The sequence below is a fragment of the Calliopsis andreniformis genome, chromosome 7 (genome assembly GCF_051401765.1).
Source record: "Calliopsis andreniformis isolate RMS-2024a chromosome 7, iyCalAndr_principal, whole genome shotgun sequence".
NCBI classification, from domain to species: Eukaryota; Metazoa; Arthropoda; class Insecta; order Hymenoptera; family Andrenidae; genus Calliopsis; species Calliopsis andreniformis.
In genome coordinates, this window is record NC_135068.1 from 6638611 (window position 1) to 6665620 (window position 27010).

Consider the following 27010-nt stretch of genomic DNA (forward strand, 5'->3'; position numbering starts at 1 on the left):
CGGAAGAACTTTGTTAGCTCGCTGCCCGTAAAGGACGTAATGATGTAATAAATACGTCGGGTCGTTTCTCGACGAAACACGCTGGAACAGACTGTAACGGGTAATCGAAAGAGATCTTTCTCTTTCTCGCGAGGATAGCACCGTTTTTCTGTGGCTGCGCTAACTCATTCACCGTGTAATTAATGCTCGCGGGTTGGCCAGCCACGAACGCATAGTTTATATTAATTACACCCCGGAAGATTCAATTAGTGCATTTCTCATTACACTTACTTATACCAGTATCCATTATTCATGAGGAATCGGCGCGCGGGCGCGGAGTGGCGCGCTGACAATGTACGTGACCGTTACCAGTACATTGTTTCCAGCGAGATTTTCGTGCATGGGGTTCGATAAAAATGCATCTGGAGCAGGCTCGTCTAGGAGTCACCAGGCTCCCTAATGAAAATCTCTTTCGCGGCCCATTGTTAACGCCGACGGAAATTTTGCTCGTTAGGTCGGGTTATTATTAACATATTGAATGGATCGATGTGTTTCCTTGACCTTATCAGCCTTCGCGCAATTATTAGTTCCTTTCGACGGTAGCAATAATTGAAGTCCGTTAAATGTAATTACTGAGCTTCCGAAGATTTATTTGGCGTCGATGGAAGATTGTTTTCGCTTTATGTGTATTTAATTTTCGTCATTAGTTTTTCTTCGTTTTCGCTCCCTGATAAAGTTATTCCAGGCTTTAATTGAACTTTGGACTTCGATTAGGGAGGTAGTTTTGGATTTAAGTGGTTTCCTGTTAATTAGTATTTTATAGGCTTTAATGAATATTGTTGCTTATGAATTGTAAATTGATTGTACGCGATTGGTTAGATGAGAAGTTTACTTAAGTAGCTGTGATTGTATGATACTGACAGTAAAAGCAGGAAATACGAAAAGTTGATTATTAGTACTTTTTTTTAGGTAGTTAAAACTATTTTCTGGAGATTCTTTTGTTCATTCTGTTCCAGTTAAAGTATTTTTTATTTATTAATAATACAATGCAATACAAAAAGCAATGGAAAAAATGTAACAAATCAATATAAGACCGTTTTTTCTGTTACATAGATGTACAAATGACTAACATCATTAAAAAAACTAATTTTACTTAAGTAACAGATTTGTGCAAAATGTTCGAAATCAGTTTATCAAAACTGTCAAATTTTTTTTACATAATCCATAGAAATTTCTCCATAATATTAAATATCATGAAATTCCATCGTAAATTTATATTATTAACTTTAAATTATTGTTTAATTTCAGTATAAGTAATATTTAAGAAAAAGCCTGGGAAAAATGATACAAGCTACATGTGTCTTAACACAGTTTCCGTTTCATCCACTTTGTTCTCTTACTTCGTCTCTCGTTCGAATTTCCTAGGGATTTTTAAACCAAACCGATGATAGCGGTTATGTAAACGACAAGAGATCCGAATCGATTCCTTCTAATGGATATTCCAGCAACTCTTGCTAATTCGCTTTATGGTTGGCGGGAGACCGACTAATTCGATTGTTTCAGATCGAGCTTCGAAGTCCATCTGCAAGTGTATACAGTAATACCGAAATTGTAGGAGAGATTGGAAGGAAAGGTGTTTCTGAATCTCTAGAATCCAGGTTTTCAACTTCGCTTCCACTTTCTCAGTAACTTGAATCCTTCTCCCAAGAATCGACAGTATTCTTTCCATATTTGTGATCTACCTAGATCTCCTCTTTCGCTGTTGCCTCATGGCTCAAGTAATACAGAATTTCTATCAAGAAACTCCTCCTCACGGTTTTAGGTTTTTACAAGAGTAAGAAAATTTCCTTCGAATAGCCCCAAAATGTGGTAATCATCACAACGAGCTTATAACGAAAAAATGATGCAATCTGTAAGAGACTCTATGATGCAAGAGAAGTTGTAAGTGTTAAAAATAACACTTTGCCAAAGTAACTAAATACCAAGGACATTTTCATTAAAATTATTTTATATCAAGAAAAAGGAAAAGAAATAAGAAAGGATACCAAAAATTGAAGTCAGCTGTAGCAGAAACGAGAAGCTACACAGCTTGTCAACATCAAAATGTATAACTGATATTTCGAGAATTTATCCTCTTTCTGCTACCGAAGTATTAATTATCTAATCCATCTATATATCCTCCGATTACTCAACACTTAAGACGTTCAAGATTCACGCAATGCAACGGGCAGAGTGGAATTATTACACTGTATCCGTGCCTCGGTAATTATCTTGTATCTTAACTGTGCGGAGCGTTGCATGAGGCCCATCATTCTTACGAGTTATTTGTAGCGCCAGTTAATTGTCCGAGATCATACTTTCGACGTTCATGCTACTTGTTACGCGCATCTTTATCCACGTTAACGAGAGAACTTCCAGGCAAACTGTATTTTTTATCGACGTTGGCAACCGAACCAGATCAAACTTTCCCCCACGGTTTTACAACATCTATCCCACGATTTAATCGAATCGAATAGAGCACAAAGTTTGCTCTGTATTTACACGCTATCCAACAAGTTTCCTTCGAGTAATTTCCCTGGAATCGATAACGTAACGCAATTTTTTGCGAAATAGCAAACTCTGGTGCATTTCGACTCTCGGAGCGATACGAACGGACCGATGTACAGTCGCTGTGGTTTACAGATAGAGTTACAGAGTCTTTCGCCCAGGGAGCTGTCAACAGATTTTAATCCTAATATCGAGATTTATTTCCCAAACGAAAATTCAGCGGACGATGCTCTCGTTCATTCAAAAATGTTTTCTTTTTGTTTGCCTTGTTTTCGCCGAGTCCACGTCGCAATCGACGCGTCAATGAGAGGGGCTTTAATACCGAGTTGCATGTACGCGATGTGGGGTAAAAATTCGTCACTTTTTTTCAGCGAAATTTCGAACGAGAGGAAGCGTAAAAATGAGCGACACGGTAAAACTTTAACACGTAATCCGAGCGATGCTCGTGGCTGGAATAGCTTAAAATTGTCTTCAATCCGACGCCCCTGGAACGCGATGGGAGAGTAGGTCGAGAGGCGCTTGACAAATCCTTCAGCCAGGCTCTCGATATTTCGGGTCGAACGTAGGAAAATCAACTACGCCGCGGTTTCGTGCTTTCGCGATCGTTCAAACGGAGCGTATGCAAAATAGATAGATTGCAACACGTAACACGATACACTCGACTGTTCCATAAATAATGTTCCTTCTTAACGTGTTTTCGAGAGCATCGTGCTTGAGTGATAGCGCAAAGCTTTCATTGCGCGAATTTGTCTTATCTGCGTCAGTGATACCAAAATATTGCAATTGACAATGAAAAATGGAAATCAAGTGTTGGCTTGGTGACGGTTAACAATTTTTCAATTTTTTAACATTTTTTCTTGTTAGAAATAGTATGGTGTTAATACTGTAATATGTATATTTGACACTTGGTTAAAAAATAATTTAGCATTATTATCGTTGAACTGAACAAAGAAATGACAAATTTCGAATTTTTGCTAATTTTACGATATTTCGCAGAAACCTCGAATTAACATAATGGTAATTAATCTGCAAATTGAAAAAAAGATAGTGACACGAAAATGTTTCTAATTTAACACTTTCCGATATAATTTTAAAACTTTTAATATTTTATATATAATTATTCCCAAAAATTTATACTTCTTATATTTCAAAGCTAGTCGTTTTAAAGATATTCGAAACGTTTGGCCAAAGTTTGTGAATTTTTCGCAATATGCAAAATCGATACGCAGAATGTTGCGATACGATCGACAAACACGGATTACGCTACGCTTCGCCGAATAATCCGCGAAATGGACGATTAATAACGATCGAATACGTGTGCACGTTCGATGGGCAGCATACAAACTGGTGAATTCTATCAAACGCACAGCACGACTAAACCGAGGATTGTCCGAACGAAAGCTCTTATTCGTTTAAAAATACATTGCCACTCCCTGCTAACAAATTCTTAAATCTAATACGAACTTTCAAAGATTTTCCATTTTCACAATTTTTATCGAACTTCTCATCATGAAGAATAAAAGGATTTTTTAAACAATTTTTTAATAAAAATTACATACTTCTTAAAAAATCAAATCTGATACTCAGTAGATATAGGCTCTTCAAATCTTAATCCCTCTTGCTAGAATCACAGCCTCTAGTCCAGTACTATTTGTGTCTCATGAAACGTTCCCCAAGATGCATCGCTCCTAATTCCTTTCAGGAAACTTCTCGTGGGACACGAATAGTGCTTTCGACTGAACTACGCAAGAAATTTTAGTATGACTTAGGAACCCACCACCTAGCAATCTCTTCCTTTCCTTATTCTGATAACTGTTGTTTGAGACACACATCCTATTCTCATTAATACCCCATCCTCAGACCCCCCAGAAGTAGCCCAATGCAGACACATAAGGACTCAACACCAACTTATCAACAATGCAGTGTCCTACAACAATCACTCCACTCTACATTCTGTGTGACCTCAAAATACCTCTGCAAATACTTTCTTCACGAGCATGCGAATAAACGGCCATCCCCCGTCCGAATATCGTATCGAACCCGTTAGCTCTGCGCGAGGCGGCTCACGTACTGCATAAAACAGCGGCTGGCTCGCACGGGCACACATCTATTTTACCCGACGTCGTTTAATTATTCCACGGACCGCTTCCACGCTTCATAGGAATTCCCTTATTCGGCTAGTCCATACATATTACGTAGGATACTCGGCACCGTTCGACAAATCGGGAGAAAGACCGATCGTCGGCGGACTCTGGTCCCGTGACCCGTTGACGTTTCAGTCGGCCTGGTATCTCCCGATCGCGTTTCCGCCGTTCCATGGTCGAATACGATAACGATTCAATCTTACCTGGGTTGCTGTCGGCGTTCGAGCTGAACAGCACGCACAGGCCCGTCTCGTAGTTCACTGCCTGGCAAGAGTCGTTCGCTTGACAGATCTCCAAGCAGTCGGTGAGCATCAGGGTTCCTGGTATGGACTCCAGCATGTTCGTGGGCGCGGTGTACACGTAGCCGGTGACCAGCTCGAACCCGACCATTTCTGGGTCGCACTCGTCAGAACCGGCGGACGGGCCCGTGTAATCTGGCCCAGAAAGACCCGATGGCATCGCGGAAGACGCCGACTGCTCGGCGGTGTGCGTTGACTGCGCGGCCGCCACGCGACCGAACATCGCGATAGCCTGCAGCAGCAATAACCTTGCCATGAGTTGTCTCGTCATCGTGCCGATCCACCTGTCTCCCGAGCGTTATCTGCAACAACGAAAGTGACACCAGTCAGATGACGGATCGGATGTCTGGATGAAAGCTACCCTAGTTAGGTGGGGCCTGAGAAAGTGGAGGTTTGAATTGGGGATTGATATCTTTGTTAAGAGGGGTACTCGTCAGAGCACTATTCGTGTTTCATAAGAAATCTGCCATGAAGCATCAGAGGAATTGTTTTCGAAAGGACTTCCCGTGGACACGAATAGTCAGTACATATGTGTGGCTTTGAAGACTGAATATTTTTTCATTTTTTTTTTGGCTACAGAGAGAGGGTTCTTGGTTTGTCTATCTGATGTAAAAGAGGATTTAGAACTAGGTGTAGAGAAAAGTATACTTTTTGCTATAAGAACTAATTTTTGGTCCGAGTATTTGAGACAAGGTCTAGGTCTAGGTCAAGGTCTCAAGTGAAATGAGACTTTCAGTACAGTGCATCGTTCTGTCAAAGTAGCTCTCTATCTTCCACGATTAAACCCTTTTTAGCGATGGTTTATTGAATTCTTGTTAGTTTTGACCCTGCTGAAGAATAATTTTGATTTAATGACTGTCTCATTCCGTTTTCATTTATTACATATGCTTTCAGATTTGATGGAGTGAATTGAGTATTATAATTATTAACATCGGGAACAAAGCTAGAGTTTCGCCTCTGCTTATGTTTATTTGCAAAATTGGAGTAATTCCAGGATTGAATTGGAAATCGAATTGATAAATACTTGATCGGCTTTGATTTCTGTTAATTACTATTGAATTTGAGGCTTGGTAGACTATGAACTTCGCATGTCCATTTAAATTATTCAACAGTGGTATATCATGCGTTGACGTTTTGCAATGAATTTAATAACCAAAGATTCTCTGTTATTTTAACTCATTTTTCAGTTCCTATTACTCATTCAAATTTGAATTCGTCTTCAGAAGTTGAATATAATTTTCTAATGCTAAAAATGAAAATTTATGTACACAAGAATTGAATATTTCACTAATGGAGTTAGATTTTCTAAAAAAAACTAAAGTCTTTGCCATCAGACATAAAATATATTAACCCGTCAGAATATCTAAAAGATTGTCAGAATACGTCAAACCACTCCGTTTAATACAGCTCTACTTCACTATCAAAGAAACATCTCCAAAAAAAAAAAAAAAAAAAAAGAAAAGAGAAAAAGAAACTGTTCACCACATCACAAAAGCACTGACAAAATCGAACATTCCCCGAAGCCTGGGAACACTTGACCCAAAAGGGGAAAAAGCAAACACGAAAATAACAGAACACATTTCCGCTCGTCTTTATTCCCGTCATGTTGTTTCCCATTGCGCGAAACGGAATAACAATCAGCACAGCTTCTGTACCGTCAGTCAAATGCTCACGCATACGCGTCGATAAATCGAACAAAAGCTCAAGTGGCAAAGCTGTGGAAATTTTCCCGCTCGTGTGGGGAATTGCGGTGAAGCACAACGATCAAGTCGTCGGTCTGTTTTGCTTGGTCGCTAAAACGATTACACCGATGCTACTCGATTTTCGTAGACCTACCTGTCGATATCGAAACTCGACGGGTGCTTCCTCTTCCCTGTGAAACCACCACGGGTATACGTCCCTCACGATGAGTCCCAAAGAGTCCCAACTCTAGGACGGCGATCACCGCACAATAAGAGAACGTGAAGTGCACGAAAGAACCACAAGGGCGCTCCGATGGGCCAGTTTATTTTGTTTATCGCGCGCGCGCGCGTAAGCACTTCGGGGACCAGCGACGATTTGCAATGATAATACGCACCTCGCGAGCACCACGCTGCAGGGTATAACGACGTCGACCGGCTGGCTCTTAGGCACTGGGTACACCTGGCTGAGCCGCGGCGCACGACTCTTCCTCGACCGATCGGCGGTAGGGGGAGGGGGCAGTGGGACCGCTGCCGACTAAGGAGGACAGAACGGTACGCACAATTCGATCGCAGGTACGACACCATTGAAAACAAGCCAACCTCTTTCTCCTTCTCTCTGACCGTGTATGAGTGGGTCCATCGCCTCTACCCAAATTGTTCCCCCATTTCGTTGCTTCCTTGTACTCTTATCGAGATTACACCAACCCCCTCTCCGCTGCCTACGGTTGCCAGCTCCCCCACTTGGCGGCCGACGTACCGATAGACCTGAATTTCGCTCACGTATTTCCAGGCGATTGGATGAAATCCTATTCTTAGCTGGGCGCAACGGTTTTTGGGCCCCTCCAACGCGTCTGACGTAACCTTGCTTCTCGGGACACCCACGAAATTTATTCCGTCGCCGGAGCAGCGACCCCGATGCGCAGGTAGAACTGTCTGCCAAACGGTTCGACAAATATGATCAAGGTACGTGGGCTGTCGTGCAACTTGGGTTTCATTCACCTGACCGTGAACCGGTATGAATTTTGAAGAGATTCTGTGGTTTTTTAAGACAGCAGGATCTAATGGGCCCCGGAATGACTGTTACATTCCTTAAAGAGGGATCGTGCTTCCTGCTGGCGATTAGATGACTCACGGTCTTTAATTCGGGAATGTTCAACACGTATCGCGGGTAGTAATTAAGTAACTTCGTTTATTGGGCTGTTAGATTCACTCTCAGAAGGATTTATTGCTTTGTCATCTGTGAATGAAGCCGCGCCAGTAGACGGGGACTTGCGATATCGGCCAGTCCACTCACTTCTTCCTCGCTTTCGTCTTTAATTGCTGGCTTGTTTCGGTCTAAACTAGGAGCGCCAGCCGTAATCACCGAGGACTTTTTCTGCTTCATGGTTGCCCGTCTATTACGAGACATCTCGTCTCACAGGACGCTTAACTATCTACCTAAGTTGTGCTTATATAAAAGACGCGTATTAATGGAGGAGATATCCGAGGAGATCCTGGTGCACCAAATTACACGCTCGTGGACAGGGGATGGGAGAAGTAAGAACGACTTCCCAGAGTGTAGAGAAAGGAGAGCTGTAATGAGCATCGGGTCTGTCATTAGCCAACCCTAGGTGGATTTAGATCTAGAATTGACCGTTGCGTACACAGTGGATAATTATCGGTTGATTGTGCAGCGGATGGTCGGCGAAAGAAGGAATGGGTGGCGTGGCGGAAAATTCGAACAAGAGCAATGCTCAATGCACGTGTGAACAGTTCGACCTAGCTGGGCGTCGGTGTCCTTCTAAACGCATACTCGGCCGATTCGCGCGATGCTTAGACGCTGTTCAGTACGTAGAAGGAGCGAAACGAGTAGGAGGACCAAGAAAGAAAGAAAAGAAAAGGAGAAAGAGAAAGAAAGGGGGCAGGAGGAGGAAGAGGGACTAGGCACTCGTACCAGGTGCTTATACCATCGCGTCACCACGTTGAAGTAACGGTGCCTGGATGTCTCATCGGGTTCAATCGCAATCGGCAATCTTCTGCCGCGGAATTTCGCAAGGAAACGACCGTTTTGCCGTCGTAGTCGTCTTCGTCGATTTACGAGCGGCCGCTATTCGCCCGCCCTTGAGTACCGATCGACCCAATGGCCCCCTGGCTCTGTCGTTTGATCTGTTGATGCGTGTCTTACGGACTCGTTTCTAATAAAGCGGCACTGCGCGTACTGCGATCACTTTGATTGCCCCGTTTTATGCAAGATACTCGTATTACGAGTTCCCTGCTGGAGTGATTCCTTCTGTTTCGTCTTCATCTGTACCAGCTGAATTGCAATCGGGGATGATGGCAACGCTCGCCAAGGACTTCGTCGATTCCTATCTGAGGCAAGCACTTTGGACTAATGCCGTAACGATTATTGAAATCAGTGTTTTGTTTAAGTGGTTTCCTAATGTGCAGTATTTTCTCGCTATAGGATCATCAAAGTCTCTATCGATTCTTCAAATTAGTCTATTACCTCATTTTTATTTGATCTTTGAAAAAACACAAGGAGTTGCCGAGACATGAGTTGCTGTCAGGAATGTGGTTCTTGTTTTCCAGGATGTCGTTGTAGATAATGAAGTATACGCTTATAGCGAATGCATTGTATACACGATAAAAGGCTTTGAGTAAAACTCATATTACATTTTGATAAATTCAGAACAGATCCTACAAATAGTATATATCTATAAATCCTTATTCATCATTCTATACTTTGTAACAGTAGTTAATAATTAACATCATTTACCGTATTATTAAATTAGCATCAGCTAATATGTCCATCCCATTGACATGATATATTAATATAATAATGGTAACGATATTTTTATATCAGCCTTCGTGAGAATGATACATTGTTCATCAATAGAAAGTAATGAAATTAATTACCAGGATTTACATTAACAGTTACGTGGCTAGTTGAATTCTCCATCAGTGTGATATAATTTAATACTTATTTATAATTTAGCAGCTTAATTTACTAGTTTGCACGCAGCGTGACCGTGATTCCAGACGGGCGAAGATACAACAGGCGAAACGTCTGAATTACTAGTGCGAACGTTTAACGGGCACGCGACTTATCGCATAACGGCGTAAGGCTGTTCTCGATACTTGGTCAAACGGATTCTCAAAGTTATGCAGAAGATTATAAGACTGTATTCGAATCCCTGACCTTGATGCACACGCGCCTCTTTGATCTCTCGAAATTTATGGGTAGTCGACTTTAAGATATGCTGATTTCATTTCCACCAACTTAGCGCGCGAAAGGGAGAAAGAGAATCTTCCCAAGGCAACACTAGATTGCTAAACGTTATCGAGACACGTCCAATGTTTCAAGAGTTACCCCAACTATTTTCGCGCGTCCCTAAAAACCCCTGCCCCCGTTTAATAATTTTCTACTGCCGCCTGTTCCCGCGAATCGTCCTGCTTTCACGATCGCCGGGGTCTTAAGGTCATTCCGTCTGCGCGTTGTCCTCGAAAAATATGACACAGGCTGAATATGGAACTAGCTGGACTGTGCGGTTTCCAGACAAGTTTCGTGGCCTTTGTTAGCCATACTTCAAATCAGGAACATGGTTAAATTGGCGTACAATTAATGTGCTTCAGGTTTGGACATGCTATTCCCATTGTTAGTTCTCGTCAGTAGAGTAGTACCATTGCTTAAACACTTAGAAGGCTGCAAGTTTGCTGCGTTACTTAATAACAATAACAACTTACTGTTTGCATAGTATACTTCTGTAATGGCATCCTAAATGAACAGATAAACAGCGTTGCCAAGTAGAGAGCTGTTAACCATCTATATATACCTCGGTGATCTAGAAACAACTACTGATAAGTGATCAGGGAATGTCCGATGTCTGCAACTGTCAGCTAGCGTCCAGCCTCCGCCAATCAGTCAGGCAACGTCGTCCTGTTCTCAGAAACGTCAGGTCCGACTACTGTCTTAACACAGTCGGAAGAAAGCCCATCTCGTTACGTAATTGTTCGATGCTGGGTGTCACGGTGTGAGCCCCAAGAACGTCGTCGCTTTTGAAATGATAGGAAAGACCTTTAAGCAGCGGCAGCGTCCAGCTGGAGGCCGCCGATCGTCGATCGCAGCGGAATCGAGTGGAGCCTCCGCTAATGGTACGTTCTGTGCGGGTTCGACGCGCGGTGCGTCGACCAGGAAAATGCGAGGAGTCGAATAACCAGGAAACTGGTTTATGCGTGGTTACGCTCCGCGCCTCTAAGTGGCTACCCACTACCATCTATAGATGCTACGCGTTCACGGATACTGTTAGAGAGGGACACACAAGAGGGGATTGGCTGGAGCGAAATAAAGCTCGGCTGGCCATTAGATGGAACGGTAGCGAACGATAGGGATAGAGAAAACAAGCAGTTACCTTGACGTGCACGTAGCCTACGATCACGAACGCGTCAAGGCGGTGGTATAGCTGAGAGCCGTAGGATGAAGTTCAAGGGAAATAGTGTATAGAATTTCGAGAGGGCTATTTGCTTGTGCACGAATTCCCACTGTTCCGTCAGTCCCCTGACAGATCCGAAGAAGGATGAGCAGCTGGGCTGAGATTGATAAAGCGTACCGAAGTAATGTGGTAATTAAACTTTGCCCGTATTACGGTCTCCTGCTCTGGCCCTCTTGGTCCTGGTACGCCCGATCTCTCACGTCCTCTAAGAGAACGTCGCCCAAAGATTGATAGTGATAGTCTCCCTTCGATCCACCTTGCTTGGACCCTCTTTCGTTGTTCCACATAGCTTGCCTGGTCTGCCTGTAGCTTTTCTGCTTTTGCTGTCTCCCAAGGAACCGCTGTCTCTTATCGGGCTAGCGCAGGGGAGGCGGCGTGTTGCGACTCGTGCGTTCAATCGCGATAAAAGATCTTGTCACGGGCCAGGGAGCAGCATTACGGTCCCCAAGTTCGAGTCTCTATCGCGCGAGAATGCATTATTTGCATAAAGGTTAGACCACGTACGAGGTGCTGTCTTCTCATAACTTCCTTATTTTACACCCCTCCGCCTCCTGTTAACTCCGTCCCCATTTCGACTGAGCTGCAATCCAATATATGGATCATGTAACCACGAGCATTGGATAAGTCCCCCTCGATAGCGCGTATCTCGCAACGGGTGTCTACCGTGCTCGCGTGTTTAAGGAGTCCTTTGAGCCTGCCCATGTGTGGATGACCACGTGAACGCGTTACCTCTGTGACTTGTGAATTGTCCTTAGTATCGTATCGAGTTCCCCATTCGAATGATGGCGCGTACACTTCCTTCTGTTTTTTTTTTGACCAGGCTTCTGATGCTCGCAAATTAGATAACGACATCGGCGTTACCCGTGGGATGGCGTAAGGTCTATAATACGAAATACTAAAGAGACGCGTAAGACTGCGTAAAAGCTGTGTAGGGTGATATCATCTTCTAATGAGTCATTAAAGTCTCTAAGAGCTGCAATCCAGCACCCTGTTATTCGTATGGATGAAACTTGCGCCCGATGCCGCGGATGCAGCGCGATAAGAAAAGTGGAATGAAAAACGATTAAAGAAGGTGTTCGTACAAGGTCGTGAGACACTTGCGTGTCTCGGATGGTAGCCGCGTATAATAGGCCTACCGCTCTCTGATTGTCATTACCGTTGCTTTCCGCGTTCATCAGCTTCTTACCTCGGTGCTGTGTGGGTTCAGCCAGCGAGCTGGCTTCGGGGGAACGTTGATCACGGATAAAAGCCTCCGCTGGAAACAATATAGTCCAAGTCCTTTTATGCGATTGCGCTCGTTTCTTCGGCCTAAAGTCCCTTCCTGTTCACCCACGACACCTAGAGCTTACGGTTACTCCGTCGTCCCGTTTCGGGAAATCGCGGCAGGAATGCAATTAAAGGTTATGCAGCGGAACGAGACCGCGGAGGAAAGAATGATGGAAGAAGGAACGGTGCCAATTAACTCACCTTGCGTACAATCGATAACCTCGACAGAGCCCACCACCTCGTCGAACGTAAATCTCGTCGGGGGAGGATGACGACAACCACCACCGCCAACAACGACACCCTATCTACTCTGCCTTCTCTACCTACCAGCACTTTCTCAATCGTGTAGAACGTACGCTCCCTACGCTCGATTTACCAAACCGTTCAGTCACTACTCCCGTCCTTTAGTTAAGCAGAGGCTGCTCGACTCTTCTCAGGGAGCCAACCCTCTGCCCCTCTATTTCTCCCCCGGCCTATATCCATCACAGGAGACCGCTCTGGGAACTTTTCCACGACTTCTGTCGTCGGGATGAAAGTAATAATCGTCTTAGTGAAACCTTACTCGTTCGAAATCTTTGCGCCTCAGCGTAAGTCGATGCCTTGAGGGATGAGTTACTCCTGAGTTGCTTGCCGCTTGAGCAAGTTTTTTAAATCAAGGATTTCGTAATGTTACGTGTGTGAAATATTGGCTTATTTTTTTGTGGAATATGAGGACTTCTTTTTTTGCTAGCATAGTGGTTTATAATGTACATGTAATATGATACAAATTTTTTTTGGGAGTTACCACAGGTGAAGACAAACTTTTTTTCGAATGTACAAGACTCAATGTAAAATTCTTCTTCTATATTCTTCTATATGGGAAATATAAATAAATAGAAAATTCTAATCCAAAATATAGAATTTTTAAAGAAACTTTTTTTTTAAATAAGAAAATAAGGAAACAAGTTCTACTATTTTTGTAGCTTATATGTAAGATTAAGTAGTTTTTCGTTCTTACATAACGTCTGCCTCTAATTTTTAATTAAAAATTAATTCCCCAGTAATTAATTTAAGTTTTTATGATGAAATATACGTGGTCACATTGTAGCAAGTTTTGCTCGAAAGTCCATGGAAAATAATGAACGGCACAGCTTAAAAAAGTGGGGCTAATTTTTGTTGTCAATCAGTAAGTAAAGCAACGGGAAAAGCAATTCCGGTACGGCATTCCTTTCACACATGACTTGTTTTGAATATTTTTAAAGCAATTTGAGGCACAGTACCAACATACGTATACCTTTCAGTGATTTTACGTTACAGATGCGTTGTAAATTACAGTCTGAGTCAAATTAATATGATAAACTATCAGTACTGACGTATACGATAATTTTCACTGATATGCAGAGATTACTTTTTATATTTTCTTGTTACGCTAATTGTAAATGGATATTTTGTTACTCTATTTAATGCGAACATGGTCTCATTCATTTAACGCTCATTTATAACGATACTATAAAAAGTATGATATATAGATACGTTTTATAGTAACTGTTATTTAAACTGCTCTCCATAATTACTGGAGGATATACTAAATTATTAGAATTTGATTAATGAGATATTATGTTATCTACACAAGATATCTCCCTTCTACTAAATATTTTTGATTAATTTATTAGAAATGGAAAAATATTGTGGAACTACTCATGATCTATATTTCACTAAAAATATCCCTCTGAATGGAAGCAATCCTAACAAAACAATAATAAATTATTTATTTGGTACAAACTCAATTTTATTTTCGAAATTTCGATATCTCGAAAACTAAATCTTTATATTTTACTCCTGCTAATTGAATTCAGAATATTTGAACTTATCGTGACACAAAAATGGCTACATAAAAAGCAAAGGAAGAAGAATTTTCTAAGAATTTCCTCATTACATGTGCCTTCATTAACTCAAATAGTGGAGTATCACACTATGTTATTAGATCAAAGATGGACTATATATTTTGTAACGTTGACCATTCATTCGAACAGTTATGAAGAGAATTGTGTATGCGAGGGGGCCAGTGAGGTTTAAAGTAGACCTGTTACAAGTACACGCGACCACATTCCAATCTCAGTTTATGGCGTTTGGACGGAACAGGTTTCTTCTTTGACCCTATTCTTCTTAATGTCGGTGAACTTTTTAAAATTCTACCTGCATTAATCTCAATCTGACTCAACCTGCTCTTGAATTCCCTTTTACGTCTTGCATTCGTTTTTTAGAAGCCACTGGAAACAAAAATCGAGTCTCCCAAATACGAAAATAATTATCAAAAAAGAAAAATCGAATTTATTACAAATATCATTTCACAAGTGGAGAATAAAAATGACCACGTTTCCCCCAAAGGTTGCTATCACAATTTACACCATTAAACTTCGCTTTTATGAATCCACTGAATCCAATTCCATTGTGTATTTGGGCGAAATACGCTGTCACGTGATATCAGGGAAAATCAGTTGAAATGGTGCTGAATGACGCGTGTGCAACCATTTTATCTTACTGGCAGTCATAATTGAAGTTCGTTTTAATAATGCGTTCCAATCAAATTACAGCCAGCAAAAATCATTCCCAGCTCTGTATACACAGGCATAATTCCAGCCAGATGATGTCGTGGCTGAATGATCGCAACATGACACGAATCGCGTAGCTGTATGTCAAATTGCCGCGCTGCTAATGATTGAATAATGCATTCATACCGCGGAGACCTCCTTTATTGGCATTGTTAATATATTGTGCTACGAGCTATAGAATCTGTTTGATTTACAGTATCCATTCGTCCAAGCTAATAGAAACTTGTTAAGTTTAATTCTGATACTTGCTTGTTACCATCGTGCTGAGCGTGATACGAATGATAATTAGCCACATACAACTAATTTCTCGCATGAGTAATAGCTGATTAATTTATGATTTATAGAACAAGCGGGATTTTTGGAATCTTATTTTTAAATTTGTAAAAATTGTGAAATTTGTGATGTAATAAGAATTGAAAATAGGAATTTGTAAATTTTATAATTTTGTTGTTTGAGGTTCACAAAATTGTAAAATTCTTTGCTACAATTGCACAATCTTATTTCATTTTCAATTTACTGTTTCGATTGTCCAAAAATTTGCTTACCTAAATTTCGAATTTCTTAATTTTCATGTTAACAACAGTTACGTATACTCTTATATTTTATTGATGATATGATTCATGTTCAAAAAAGTCTAAAAATTATTCAGACATTTTTGAAAATGAATTTATTTAATTTTTTCCTTGCCATTATAATTTATTTCAATTTAAATTTATTTGAATCTCTTAAAAAGGGATACCTATTCAGAAATTCTACTTCTGGTTACACTCATTCGATGCTGTACTAAATACCGTGAAAGTTAACTTGAAAGTGTAATCTTGTCAATAGCTTGCAAAAACAGCAGTAATAAATTCATGAAATATTTCGAGTTTACGAGAAAACGTAATTACTTATCGCGATGTAACTTTAACTGGCATCCTGTGAATGTGTAACCCACTGCCATTTTATCTCTTCTATGTTACTTCCTATTTGTGCAATAGAAGAATGTCTTCTTTCATGAAATCGTAAAATATCTTCGAAGCAAAAATCTTGTGGGAGATCTACGAAAATCTTGTACTATTATTTATGATAAGTAAAGGTTTCAAAGGAATAAAAACATAAAGAAAAATTATTTTTATAAAGTGGAGTCCAAAAATGTCTAAAAATTTATCGGTGAACACTCATAACACGTAATAATAATAGGAATCTTCACCTAATATACAAAGTTCATGCAAACTTGTATAATTTCTAAACAGGATACTGTACTATGTGAATTATGCCATGTTACTGTTAAACACTTTTTAGTACAATGCATAAAATACTCTAACGTTGTGAAAGGTGATAAAGGTAACTAGACTCAATCTGAAAAGCGTAACAAATCAAAACCTTTTGTATAAATAACGTTTCATTTACATTTACGTGCCTTTAATCAACAAATTAATACTTCACGTGACTCCACAATTTGCACCAACACCGACATCGTGTTATGAAATATAATTAGACTTTCAATGAACGCGATATCTGAAAAGCTGTATTTTTATATACTTTTTACAATGGCTCATAAATTTTTAGTAAGAATTTAACTGAATTTAAACACATCAAGTGCTCATGATATCGATCAGAATTAGTAAGTAGAAAACAGTTACGAGGGGAAAAATGCTTCTCTCACACCTTTTTATAACCCACTATTTCTATATTGCACCTTCTAGTACTGTCCAAGCTTTAAAGTTATATCTGCTATACATTTTTATATCTCTGGAATCAGATTTACCACAACAGATAAATAATAACCATTCTTCCTCGATTTATTCTGCAATTTATGACTAGTTCGTTGTAAAACCAGTAGCTTGTTAAATTACTATTTCAAACTTAAATTATTAATGTTCCATGTTTATAAAATTCAAAACCGTAAGAAAGATTGGATCGACCCTACTCGAACACCACTGTACTATCAGCCACCATCTAAATAACAGAGAACACCCAAGAATCCCGAGAATCTTCCCAAGAATCTAAAGCTAACGAAAATAATATCATTAACAAATTCCAGCCACACCAATCCCTAACAACGTCCACAGGGCATCAGATACGAAACACACTTCTCCCGCCAAGAAAAAGGACTCCGGAACTGTACCACCAGTGTAAGCGATACTCAGCTGCAACTGCACCCAAGACGCACCCAGCTCGAACATTCGAAAAGTCCGCGATAATCCAATTTGCGGGCCCTGATTAACCGAACAAGATAGAACGCAGAAGGATCCAGGTTGAAATCAGCCGGGGAAGGGATTACCTCGGCAGGCAACGCCGTCGGTATTCCAAGCACGTGTACTCCGCACATTAGCATCGCGGCGGAGACATTTTTATCATGCCCGCTATCTCTGCTGCGTCGGCTTTCCACGTATTCTCTTATCATAATTCAAATTTCATCAACGAGGATCGAGAAGCGTGCCGTGGTCGCCGTCCGATAGCAAACGATGTGACGGATAACCTAGGCGCCTGGTACTAGATCCCCCTGGCCATAGAGGACACCCCACTTCGATCCACAAGAGGTCCACCCTTTGGAAGATTCGCGGACGGTGATTAAACCACGATCGGTCGTCGATCATCGCCAGGCCCCTCGATTCGACTGGTATGCGGACGCGATTAGCTACTATCGTCCCTAGTAGACTCAAAGGGTCCCTTCAGCGGGACAACCAGCCAGGACACGCTAGCCTGGCCGCCCTTCGTTATGGCGAAAGAAGTGGCGTGTGTCTTCGCCAGACTGTGACGATTGGTCAAAAGGACACACGCAGAGATTAGTCATCGTTGGCTACGCGGTAGCCTAGGTGGATGAGTGTAGGTACCTCATTAGCGCCGGTCCTCCAGTAAGATCGGCTAATTACGCGGACAGATAAGGCAACGGCGTTACGCACAATATATTTGCGGCAGTTAAGCGGTGCTGCAGGAGATCCTCAAATGACAAAAACGGTCGTCATTAAAATGTCAAAGCTGGAACCGCGCTGTGCTAGCTCTGTTGGTTGTCCCTATGTCTCTGGGTGAGGGGATTGACAGTGGTCGTTAGAAATAGTTCGGGCAGGGTGGGGACGTTGAGTGCTGAGCGGTCGTTGAAGATTCTTTCTCGTCTGCGAATTTATGGGAATTTTACATCTCTGCCTGTTCATGGAATAATTGCTGTAGGTGCTAAATCCTGTGGCGAAGGGAAATGGAGTTAAAGCTTGAAGCTAATGATCAGTGATGACATCAGGGAATGGAGAAATACTATTTTTAGGTTTTTTATGGGATATTATTGAGGAATTCAGTATGACTGAATCCAGAAAGTGTTTTAGTTTTATTACGTTTATTTATGTTTAGCCAGTACAGGTTAGGTTAGAGTTAGGTCAACTTAGGTCTATGAACCAATTTTCATGGAATAACCGACTGTTTATTTTAATACTGACAATTTTGTACTCTATCTATTCATCATTGCCAAATTGCAGGTCAAAAATTTTCGAAAGTCATTCCACCCATTTGTCATCAGGGGTTCGATCCAGACGTTCCTCGAGTATAAAATGACAAAAGTATATACGTATATTACCAAAGTAGAAAATCATCATCTATGGAATGATTGATGGATCCTCAACGACTAAGCGTTAAATACCACAATTTTGCAAATTTTCGAACCACGGTTTTTAACATCCTCAGTGATCCACACAGAACCGACAGCTAACCAATCGCACAATAGCCCGATTATTATCCCTGATTCGTCACAGTCTCCGCGGCAACTGAATACTTTTATCTTCCGTTGAGGTGTAAATTTAGCTCGAAGAATATTAACGCTATAACCAAGAGTCATTCTATGTTTTGCCACCTCTGAAATATTGTTCGTCAGTGCAAGATTGCCGCGGTCCGTTAAACCGACGATCGAGAAAAGGAGTCTGGACGCACGCAACAAACGTTCACGCGGAGGTTCCGCTAAAGAAATCGATTCGTGACGCATGAAGATCAAGGACAGGAAGTTACAAGATCGTATTTATGATAATCGTAAACAAGGCGGTCGTCCTACCCGTTACATTTTACTCGCGGACGTATCACGTGAGAGCTGCCGTTCGAGTTTTATATTAAAGGACTTCAAATGAAATCACACGCTAGGAGCAACGCCACGCTTTACGCTCGCATAAATATGTAAATTCCTAATAATAGGGGATATTGGAGGAACTAGTTAGGCGGCCGATAATCGTTAAAACTAAATGAGAGGAGCGTAGAATGTGCTGGCGAATGCTCTCGTATGATAGGTGGATAGAGTGCGGAAAAATTTTCGAGAATATTGCACGAGGATCGTAGAATAGATGAGAGTAATGTTTCATCATGGAACGGAAGACCGATATGTGAAATGAAATTTTTCTTCTCTACCCTTTTTCAGAATTTCCTTCAACGTCTTTGAGCTTTATACAAAATTTTCACTGACTTGATGAATCAATTGATGATTATAAATGTAATTTTAGGTTAGAAATGCAATTTATAATTCTAAGTTAGAATTATAAACTGTAAGATTACATTGTAATTTTAAGTTAAAAACACAATTTATAATTGTAGTTTAGAATCATAAACTTTAAAAATGTACTATAATTCTAGATTAGAAATGCAATTTATAGGTCAAAGAGATCAAGGACTTACTAGCTCATAGTACTTGCAAGGATGATCAATCTAACCAAAACATGTTCCCAATTTTAGAAATTCTGGTACATATTTTAGAAATGTGATATATTCAATTCTGCGTGTCCGTGACATATGCCGACATGGCTGACTAGAAACTTTGTGCGTGGCTGTGACAGTCACTGGTACGATCGATATACTGTACTTCACACACAGACTACTGACAATGAAGAAACTATGATGCAGTATCTTTCCCTCTAATTTTATGCAAAAGGGAAAATCTATTATTTTTGTCGGATGAAATATCTTGCAGCAAAAGATCAATTTTATTTGTAACATCCCGCTCTCTCAACCATTCTACCCACTCTATCTCAAGCACACTCGGCAGAACTTGTTAAACAACCGAAAAAGGCAACTCCGCTACTTGAATGTATTCGCAATTAAAAGTTCCTATTCCTCAATTAGACCATGAGTTCTATTACATAATACTAGCATCCTGTATCATTACAATTTAGCAGGATTTTAAACTGCTGCGATTTGAATCGCATTAAACCAGAATCATTCAAATCAAATGCAACAGATCTGATAAGCCGCTTGCCGAATAAATTCATTCCGTATGAGATAGAGCCCTCTTCACATTATCATTAAACAGTTAGCAAGAGCGGCGATCGTCGTTATAAAAGTCCGCACGCGCAATCATAGTTTCTTCGAGACGCGGGAGCACAAGGTACGCTCAAGAATTTCGATATCACGTGTAATAAGGAAGCAGAGCAGATTCGCCGTCGTTAAATCGATAATGTATATCCCGTGAGATGGGTACAAGTCTCTAACGGAGCCGACGTGACTCGAAAAAGGGAAAAAAAAAGGGTAGGTACAGGTTTGCTGGCCTGTTCCAAATGTGGACTCAATTCCGTTGAAATTCGTCGAATATCGAAGCAGGAAATCATCGTCGGCATCATCAATAAGGAAACCGATCAGCCATGCTTAAGCTCCTCTTGAAGAATTCTTGATGCAGCAGAAAATCTTACTATGAAAATCCTAATTGCAAAGCTGCCAATTAAATTCTCTTCCGCCAGCAAACTGAAGTCAAAATGATTTTATAAGGGTCAGTGTAGCGCTCGCTAAACCGGATCGTAGGCCGAACGGTTGCATTCGCCGTTATTTAATTAATAACCTCCGTGATACGATAAAGGTCGATGTGTCAATGACGCGGTAATTTAAATGGCCACCGGTACGACTCACTCGCGCACACGCATGCGCAGAGTTGACGCGACTGCTCTGTGGATCCTGCGCTGAGTAATGGAGATAGATCCTGGCGAGTTTCTCAGAGCGGAAATTATATTTTCACGTCGCCTGGCATCGGCCAACTACCTGTACGTGTGCCCCGTAGAGGCACGTTCACACGCTCGCGCGTAAATAATTTTCATTGCCGTTGGAACGTCGATACGTCATTCGACAAAGTTTTATTACGCCCTGTGAGGGGACAGATTGCTGGTTGTTTTCGGCCATGTGTTCTAGAGGCTATTAATTTAGTTATTTGAACTGTGAGGGATGCTATTTGGCCAATGGAATGTCTGTCTGACGGTTTCCTTTGAGAATTTGGACACTCGAGTGTTTTGAGGTTAAGTTGGGCCAGATTCCGTATAAAGCTGGAATACCATCTGACAGTTGCAAATGATAGCAGAACTTGGACTATTTACAAGTTTTTGCCTTCAGAAGTTTCTGACCTGAATTTGTATGGTCTCAGACAGTATATGATTCGAGTGAAGACTTTTAATCGTTTTTAATTTAGATTAGATTTGAACTACTGAAACCTAACTGTTCTTAAATGCTAACCGAGCAATCTCAGAGTGAACACTTACCACTGAAACTTCATTGTTTCTATACGTACCGAGTAAGCGAAATCGAATTTAAAACGAAACTACCGAAGCCTGATTACTATAGAAATTATTAGCTGAACGACTTCTGAATAAACTTTGACTTTGCAGTTAAAATCTGACTCCGTCGAGTATTTGTTGTAGACTTTTTTTTTCACGTACCAAGTTCATCAATTAAATTTGACTTCTGAGGTTTAAAATCGTTATTGAGTCGTTAAGAAATGATTTCAAACGTTTAAATAGTAACCTGTTAACCTTTTTTATCAGAACATTACCAAGTAACGAAGGCTAAATACAAAATTCGTTTACTAACTTTCACTTTGGGTGCGAATTTTTTAATTTCCCACAAGCACAAAACACATATTCCGGAATTTGATTCTTCGTCACTTTTGAATGACACAAAATCGATGCTATCATGGTTCACCGCCTGCAACACAATTCGCTGGCTCGTGTTTGTCGAATGTCTCGCGAACAATGGAGCAATGAAAAAGTTTCAAATAGTCAGAATAACAGAAATTGAAAAGTAAAAACATTTTACCATAATATGTCGCGTTAATTGTCTCCAACGACACAAGAAGCACACAGGAAAATGGACTCAGTACGTAGGCAAGGATTTATCTTCGAGAAACTACTTTTAGTACAGGCCAACACGTCGTTTACGGGTCTACTTTATACATTCATTGTATTCGATGCCCTATTCTATTCCATTCTCTCCTATTCTATTCCATTTCGGTCCAGAGTTTTCTTTGTGCGCCTCTCGTGGCCATGTTAGGAAATTACGTAACTCATCAGGCGCCATCAGCGCGAGCCGATGCAAACGACCAGCCGTAACTTTGTTACACGGTAAATAGCGCAGCGATTCGTAAGAATCCTTTACCATCTTTTCTTTCTACGAACTCAGCGTGATTTCCTTTCCCTTTGTACGGGGGCGTAATTAAGTCAAAAGATCTCGGTTCTAAGAAGTTGACTCGTTCCTACCGCCGGGAGAAAAAGCACCGGTTCCCATCTTAGTTTGCCTCGTGCCTGGTCAAGATTTAAGGCTGGTAATCAGGACCAAAAGAAAATCAGTGTCTTAGCATGACAATGCGCCAGCCTCGGCTCCTAATGGGTTACACGGCCGCGGGGGTGAGGAATAAAAAGTGCCCTCGGTTGCCGGGAATTTCCATAAAACAATACCTCAAGTATTAATCAGCCTTTCTTGTTCCGTTCATTCGAGCCGACCGCCCCTGGCATTAGTCTTTGGTCGTCCAACACACGCGAACGACCAGAATGGAAATGTTAATAGTTGAACTTACATTGGCAGCCGGCGGGCTTCTTCTTTTCCAGTGGAAACCTCCTTCGAACGGTGGGTCCATTAAACGTGGAAAATTAGGAGCTCCCATTTTCAATTAGCGGCCCGGTTTAAATGTTAAAATCACTAGTATGGCGACGTAAGTGGAGTACGCTAAAAGCGAACAATGGAGACAGTTTCAGAAGAACGACGTTTGCTTTCGCTATCGACACACGGGAGTCGTGCTTCGCTTGTTATCAATGAATTCTCGTGTCGGCTTCTCCCTGAGAGAAAATTGCGCTTTGGACGATTTAACAGAGTGCGTGGAATCGAATGATGGAACTTGCTTTACTATAATTAATAGTTTAATGTTTCAGTAGAGTACGAGTGAAAGATGTTTTCTCTCATTCTCTTACCTTTCTGTATTCATAAGACTCTGGGAATTGCTTGATTGAAATTCGGGGCAATTAGGAGCATTACTTTTGTTCTTTGTTGTAGGTACTTAATGAATTTGACGTGGTATGTCACTTTCATGAGGCCTACTTAGGTCCACCACTTGCGATCTACTTGAAATACATACTACCATTCAATCTAAGACTAGGATATTTGGGTGTCCCAGACTAGGACTTCTGGCTACCTAAGTCTAGGACCTTTGGCTACTTAAGATTAGGACTTCTAGCCACTCTAAATCAGCACGTTGTTCCAATCATACCACATCCCCAATTTAGCCATACTACAAGAACAGCAGGAGCAAGTTGCGTAATACTTTCATCCCCCTTAATAGCCTCGATATGTTAGCCTGGCAAATACTGATGCCCGAGTAACCGTTTTTGTAAACGCTATAACCCACATTCGGGAGGCAGCTTTTCCGCCAGGCGGGCATAATTACGGTTGGGTTGTGTGGGTAGAGGTAGGGTATGGGGACCAACCGTACGTCGCGTTACGTGCCTGATATTCGACTATAGATATTTGCGCTGGCGGACTCCGTGCAAATTAATATTCCCATAGGTGCCTGAAAATCCTGCCACTGTGCGGCGGCGACCTTCGCGAGCTCGCAGAAGTGTGCGCCACACTCGCGGAGCAATATCGCGGCCATGTATTTTGCAATTACGCGTAAATAGGGTTACACAAGATTAGAGAGTGAATTAGCGCATTCAATTAACGTTTACTGCCGCGCCGCGTCGCATCGTGCACCATGTACACTAGCGGGCGTGCACCTATTTCATGGGATTTCTCGGCGAACACCGTTCCACTGTATCGCTGGCGCCGCAATTCGGCACGATATAATATGGCCCCGTTTGAAGCTGAGACGCCGAGGTGTTACGGAGAACGACAACCGCTCAAGAATAGGGATACGTGACGCCATGTCACTGGCGCTACGTGATTGCGCGACCGTACTAAATTTCGATTGCTTCCGCTGGAGTGGGGGGTTATGGTTGGTGAGATTTTGAGAGGCCATAATTTCCACTTAGCAATTTGTGGAAAAATTCACCTAAACGATACGTTAACACTGCAGTATTAGATATGAAATCCTGGACCCCGCTGACCGTATTTTTACACTTGAGAATTTTTCAAACATTTATCGTGTTTCATAGGATTACTACTGAATACCAACGTGAATCTTACTTTCTCGTCTTAGTTAACATATGGTAATCCTAAATTTTCTCAACGACCACCAAAGTCCCAACTATATACATAAAAGTAACTCGTGGCTTTTCTCGAAAAGGATAAATTATATAATAGAGTCGACCTTACTGTATAATATATATCCTCGAAAATTCTATTTTGAAGTCTGCTCGGAACATCGAATGCCATTCTAGGGTTATATTTCACCAGATTCCTACTTCTCTCGCTGCATCGCGGGCATTAAATGCAAATCAGGGAAATTCGATTGTAAGAAATTCGAACAAATATTTAAACCGGACGAACCCGATGAATCGTTCGCCGTCACGTACTGAAATTTCGCTCGCGCGCCGCCGCTGGGATGAATTTGCCCATACGGCACGAAATTGCGCGAAATTATCGTTCATTACGGGCGCATTTTATTTTCCGCGCGAAGATTACTCGTTGATAATTACCCGGCCCGTAATTATCCCGTGTAATGGATTCGCCTCTGTTACCAGCGGCTTTGGCACAAGTCCTCGCAATAGCCGCGTGCGAAATCATGGATTTCTCTGGGACGTGTCGACAACAGGAACCTTGGCGAGGCAATGTCCGAGATTATCCTGGCCCAGCCTCGAATGACGCCGGTTTAATCGAGTCGGAGGTAATCTAATTCGTCCTTTAGAGGCGGAGGCAACGGTAAGGAACGAAACCACCCGGGAACCGTGCTGGGCACCCTCGTTTCCTCCGTTTCCTCTCCTTTTTTCGCCTGTCTAGGCGATGCTTTTCCCCCAACCCTCGCGGAATAAAATTAAACCCGACACAAGGCGCGACCGCAGCGCCGCCAACGGTTTACGCCAGGACTAATGTGGCCGTGCACATATGAGAGCTTTAACCTTCTTTCACTTTTTGCCACCTCCTGCCTCTTTTTCGTCCTGCATTTCAATTAGGGGTACTGTACACACAGTATTGGATCTTCTGAAATATTTGGAGAGGCGCATATGCATAATCTTTAGGATTCTTTCAGAGAAGTGTGTTTGACGATTTTCCCATTATTTTGAGTTTGAGGTTACATAACTACTTTGTGCTTTTAATATAAGTGTTTTTGATGTATCAATTATTCTCGTAAATTTTGAAGCTATCTTTGTATTATTATTATTATACTGTCTTAAATATGTCGTATGAGGTAATAGGTGAGATTTCATGTAATGATATTATTATGATTAATCTGAAGCTGTAAAAAGGAAAAAGGATTGAAATTTGAGCAGTCTCACGTGTTGTGTTTTTTCTTTATAAATTCGGTACTATAATTTTTATTTTTTGGGAACACAAAAATGAACACACTTTAAACTTTGCGTCAGATCACGAGCTTACAGTGAATAACTACTAATTCCAAGTATTGTAATTTCCTTTTTAGGTTGAAAATTCACCACAATTCTTCCTGAGGCACTTCCAATTTGCTTTCTCAACTAAAATTTTATTTCACCGGAGCTTAGACTGTTAACTATAAAAAGCCCGTGCTTAATTTTCTTTGCTGAAATAACGTTGCAAATAAAATTAAACGTGGCATTTTATGGCAAAGAGGAGGGAAAAACAAAACAACGCTGCGAATTTTTCGTTCGATAGAATATCGCGTCAGAAATGTTGATTGCACGCTTCCAGAGGAATAATGAAGCAAACGCGATTTCAACGGAGAATTGAATGTTTCATCAACGAGCGTGTTATAGCATGGACTAGGAGCGACGTTGAAACTCCAACGGCCCGTGGTATCAACGTTTAGTTGGCGAGTTTAGTTAATTCATTGAGTTTAGCCAGAGTTTTTTCTCGCGCCCGACAAATCCCGAGGCCAGCGGCATAAATGATTACTGTGATTAAATATTCATGCATAAACCCATAGCAATTTATTCAACGAACGCACACGAATCTTTGCTGTTGGAAGTAATTTACGTGCACGTCGTACGCATAAAGCCGCGTATTTTCATAAACTGTAACGCTCGCTTGACTGTTTAAGCGCGAGCTTTATATTTAAATAATTTTCTTTTTTTTTTTTGAAGCTCTCTGTCAACCACGGAATCTCCCTCATAAAACGGTTGATGATTCAGTGGTGCTAACCGTCTTTCAGTTCCTCTTTCGCTTGATACAGCTCTGAATGATTTATTTTAATACTTTGCACTGATTATAGGATTCTTATTTTTAGATCTTCTTTATCGAATTTACGTTCATGACATAGAAAAATGTTTCTTTTTTAAGAACTTACGTATTTTCAGTTACAAGCTCATGACATACTTTTTTAAGAATTTTTCTCACACTTTTCCTTCTTCTTTTCGTGCGTGTATTACTTGTCTCTAGGTGTGTAATTCTTGCAGACTAAAAATTCATAGCTAGTTTTACTTTACGTGTTTATGGCGAGAGAGTCTTTACTATTATTTCTTATATCTATACATCAGTATTTCATAGTGTAAAATAATACTGTTCTCAAGTATTTTATAGTACGACACTTACTCTCACTTTTGCTAAAGAGTTTATAGCAAGAATTTAAGCTTTTCTATTGGGAGTGTAAATGTTATGTATATTAACAGCTCGTATTTATTTTGTACAAATAATAATATGGAAATAGTACTATGAAGATTACACAGGGTTTCTTGCCAAAATGTGCACTGTTTTAATGTTCAATGG

The 27010-nt window shown here is 41.1% G+C and overlaps 2 protein-coding genes across 3 annotated transcripts in view; one reads left to right on the forward strand and one right to left on the reverse strand.

Moving 5' to 3' along the window:
- Neo (ZP and PAN domain-containing protein neyo) overlaps positions 1-5240 on the reverse strand; it is a 73628-nt gene extending 68388 nt beyond the window's left edge. Inside the window, exon 1 of the mRNA XM_076382214.1 lies at positions 4874-5240. Coding sequence (XP_076238329.1) covers positions 4874-5240 — 367 coding nt within the window. The remainder of the gene's footprint in view (positions 1-4873) is intronic.
- Atg16 (Autophagy-related 16) overlaps positions 1-27010 on the forward strand; it is a 537024-nt gene that overhangs the window by 325156 nt on the left and 184858 nt on the right. The gene's annotated exons all lie outside the window — the stretch shown is intronic.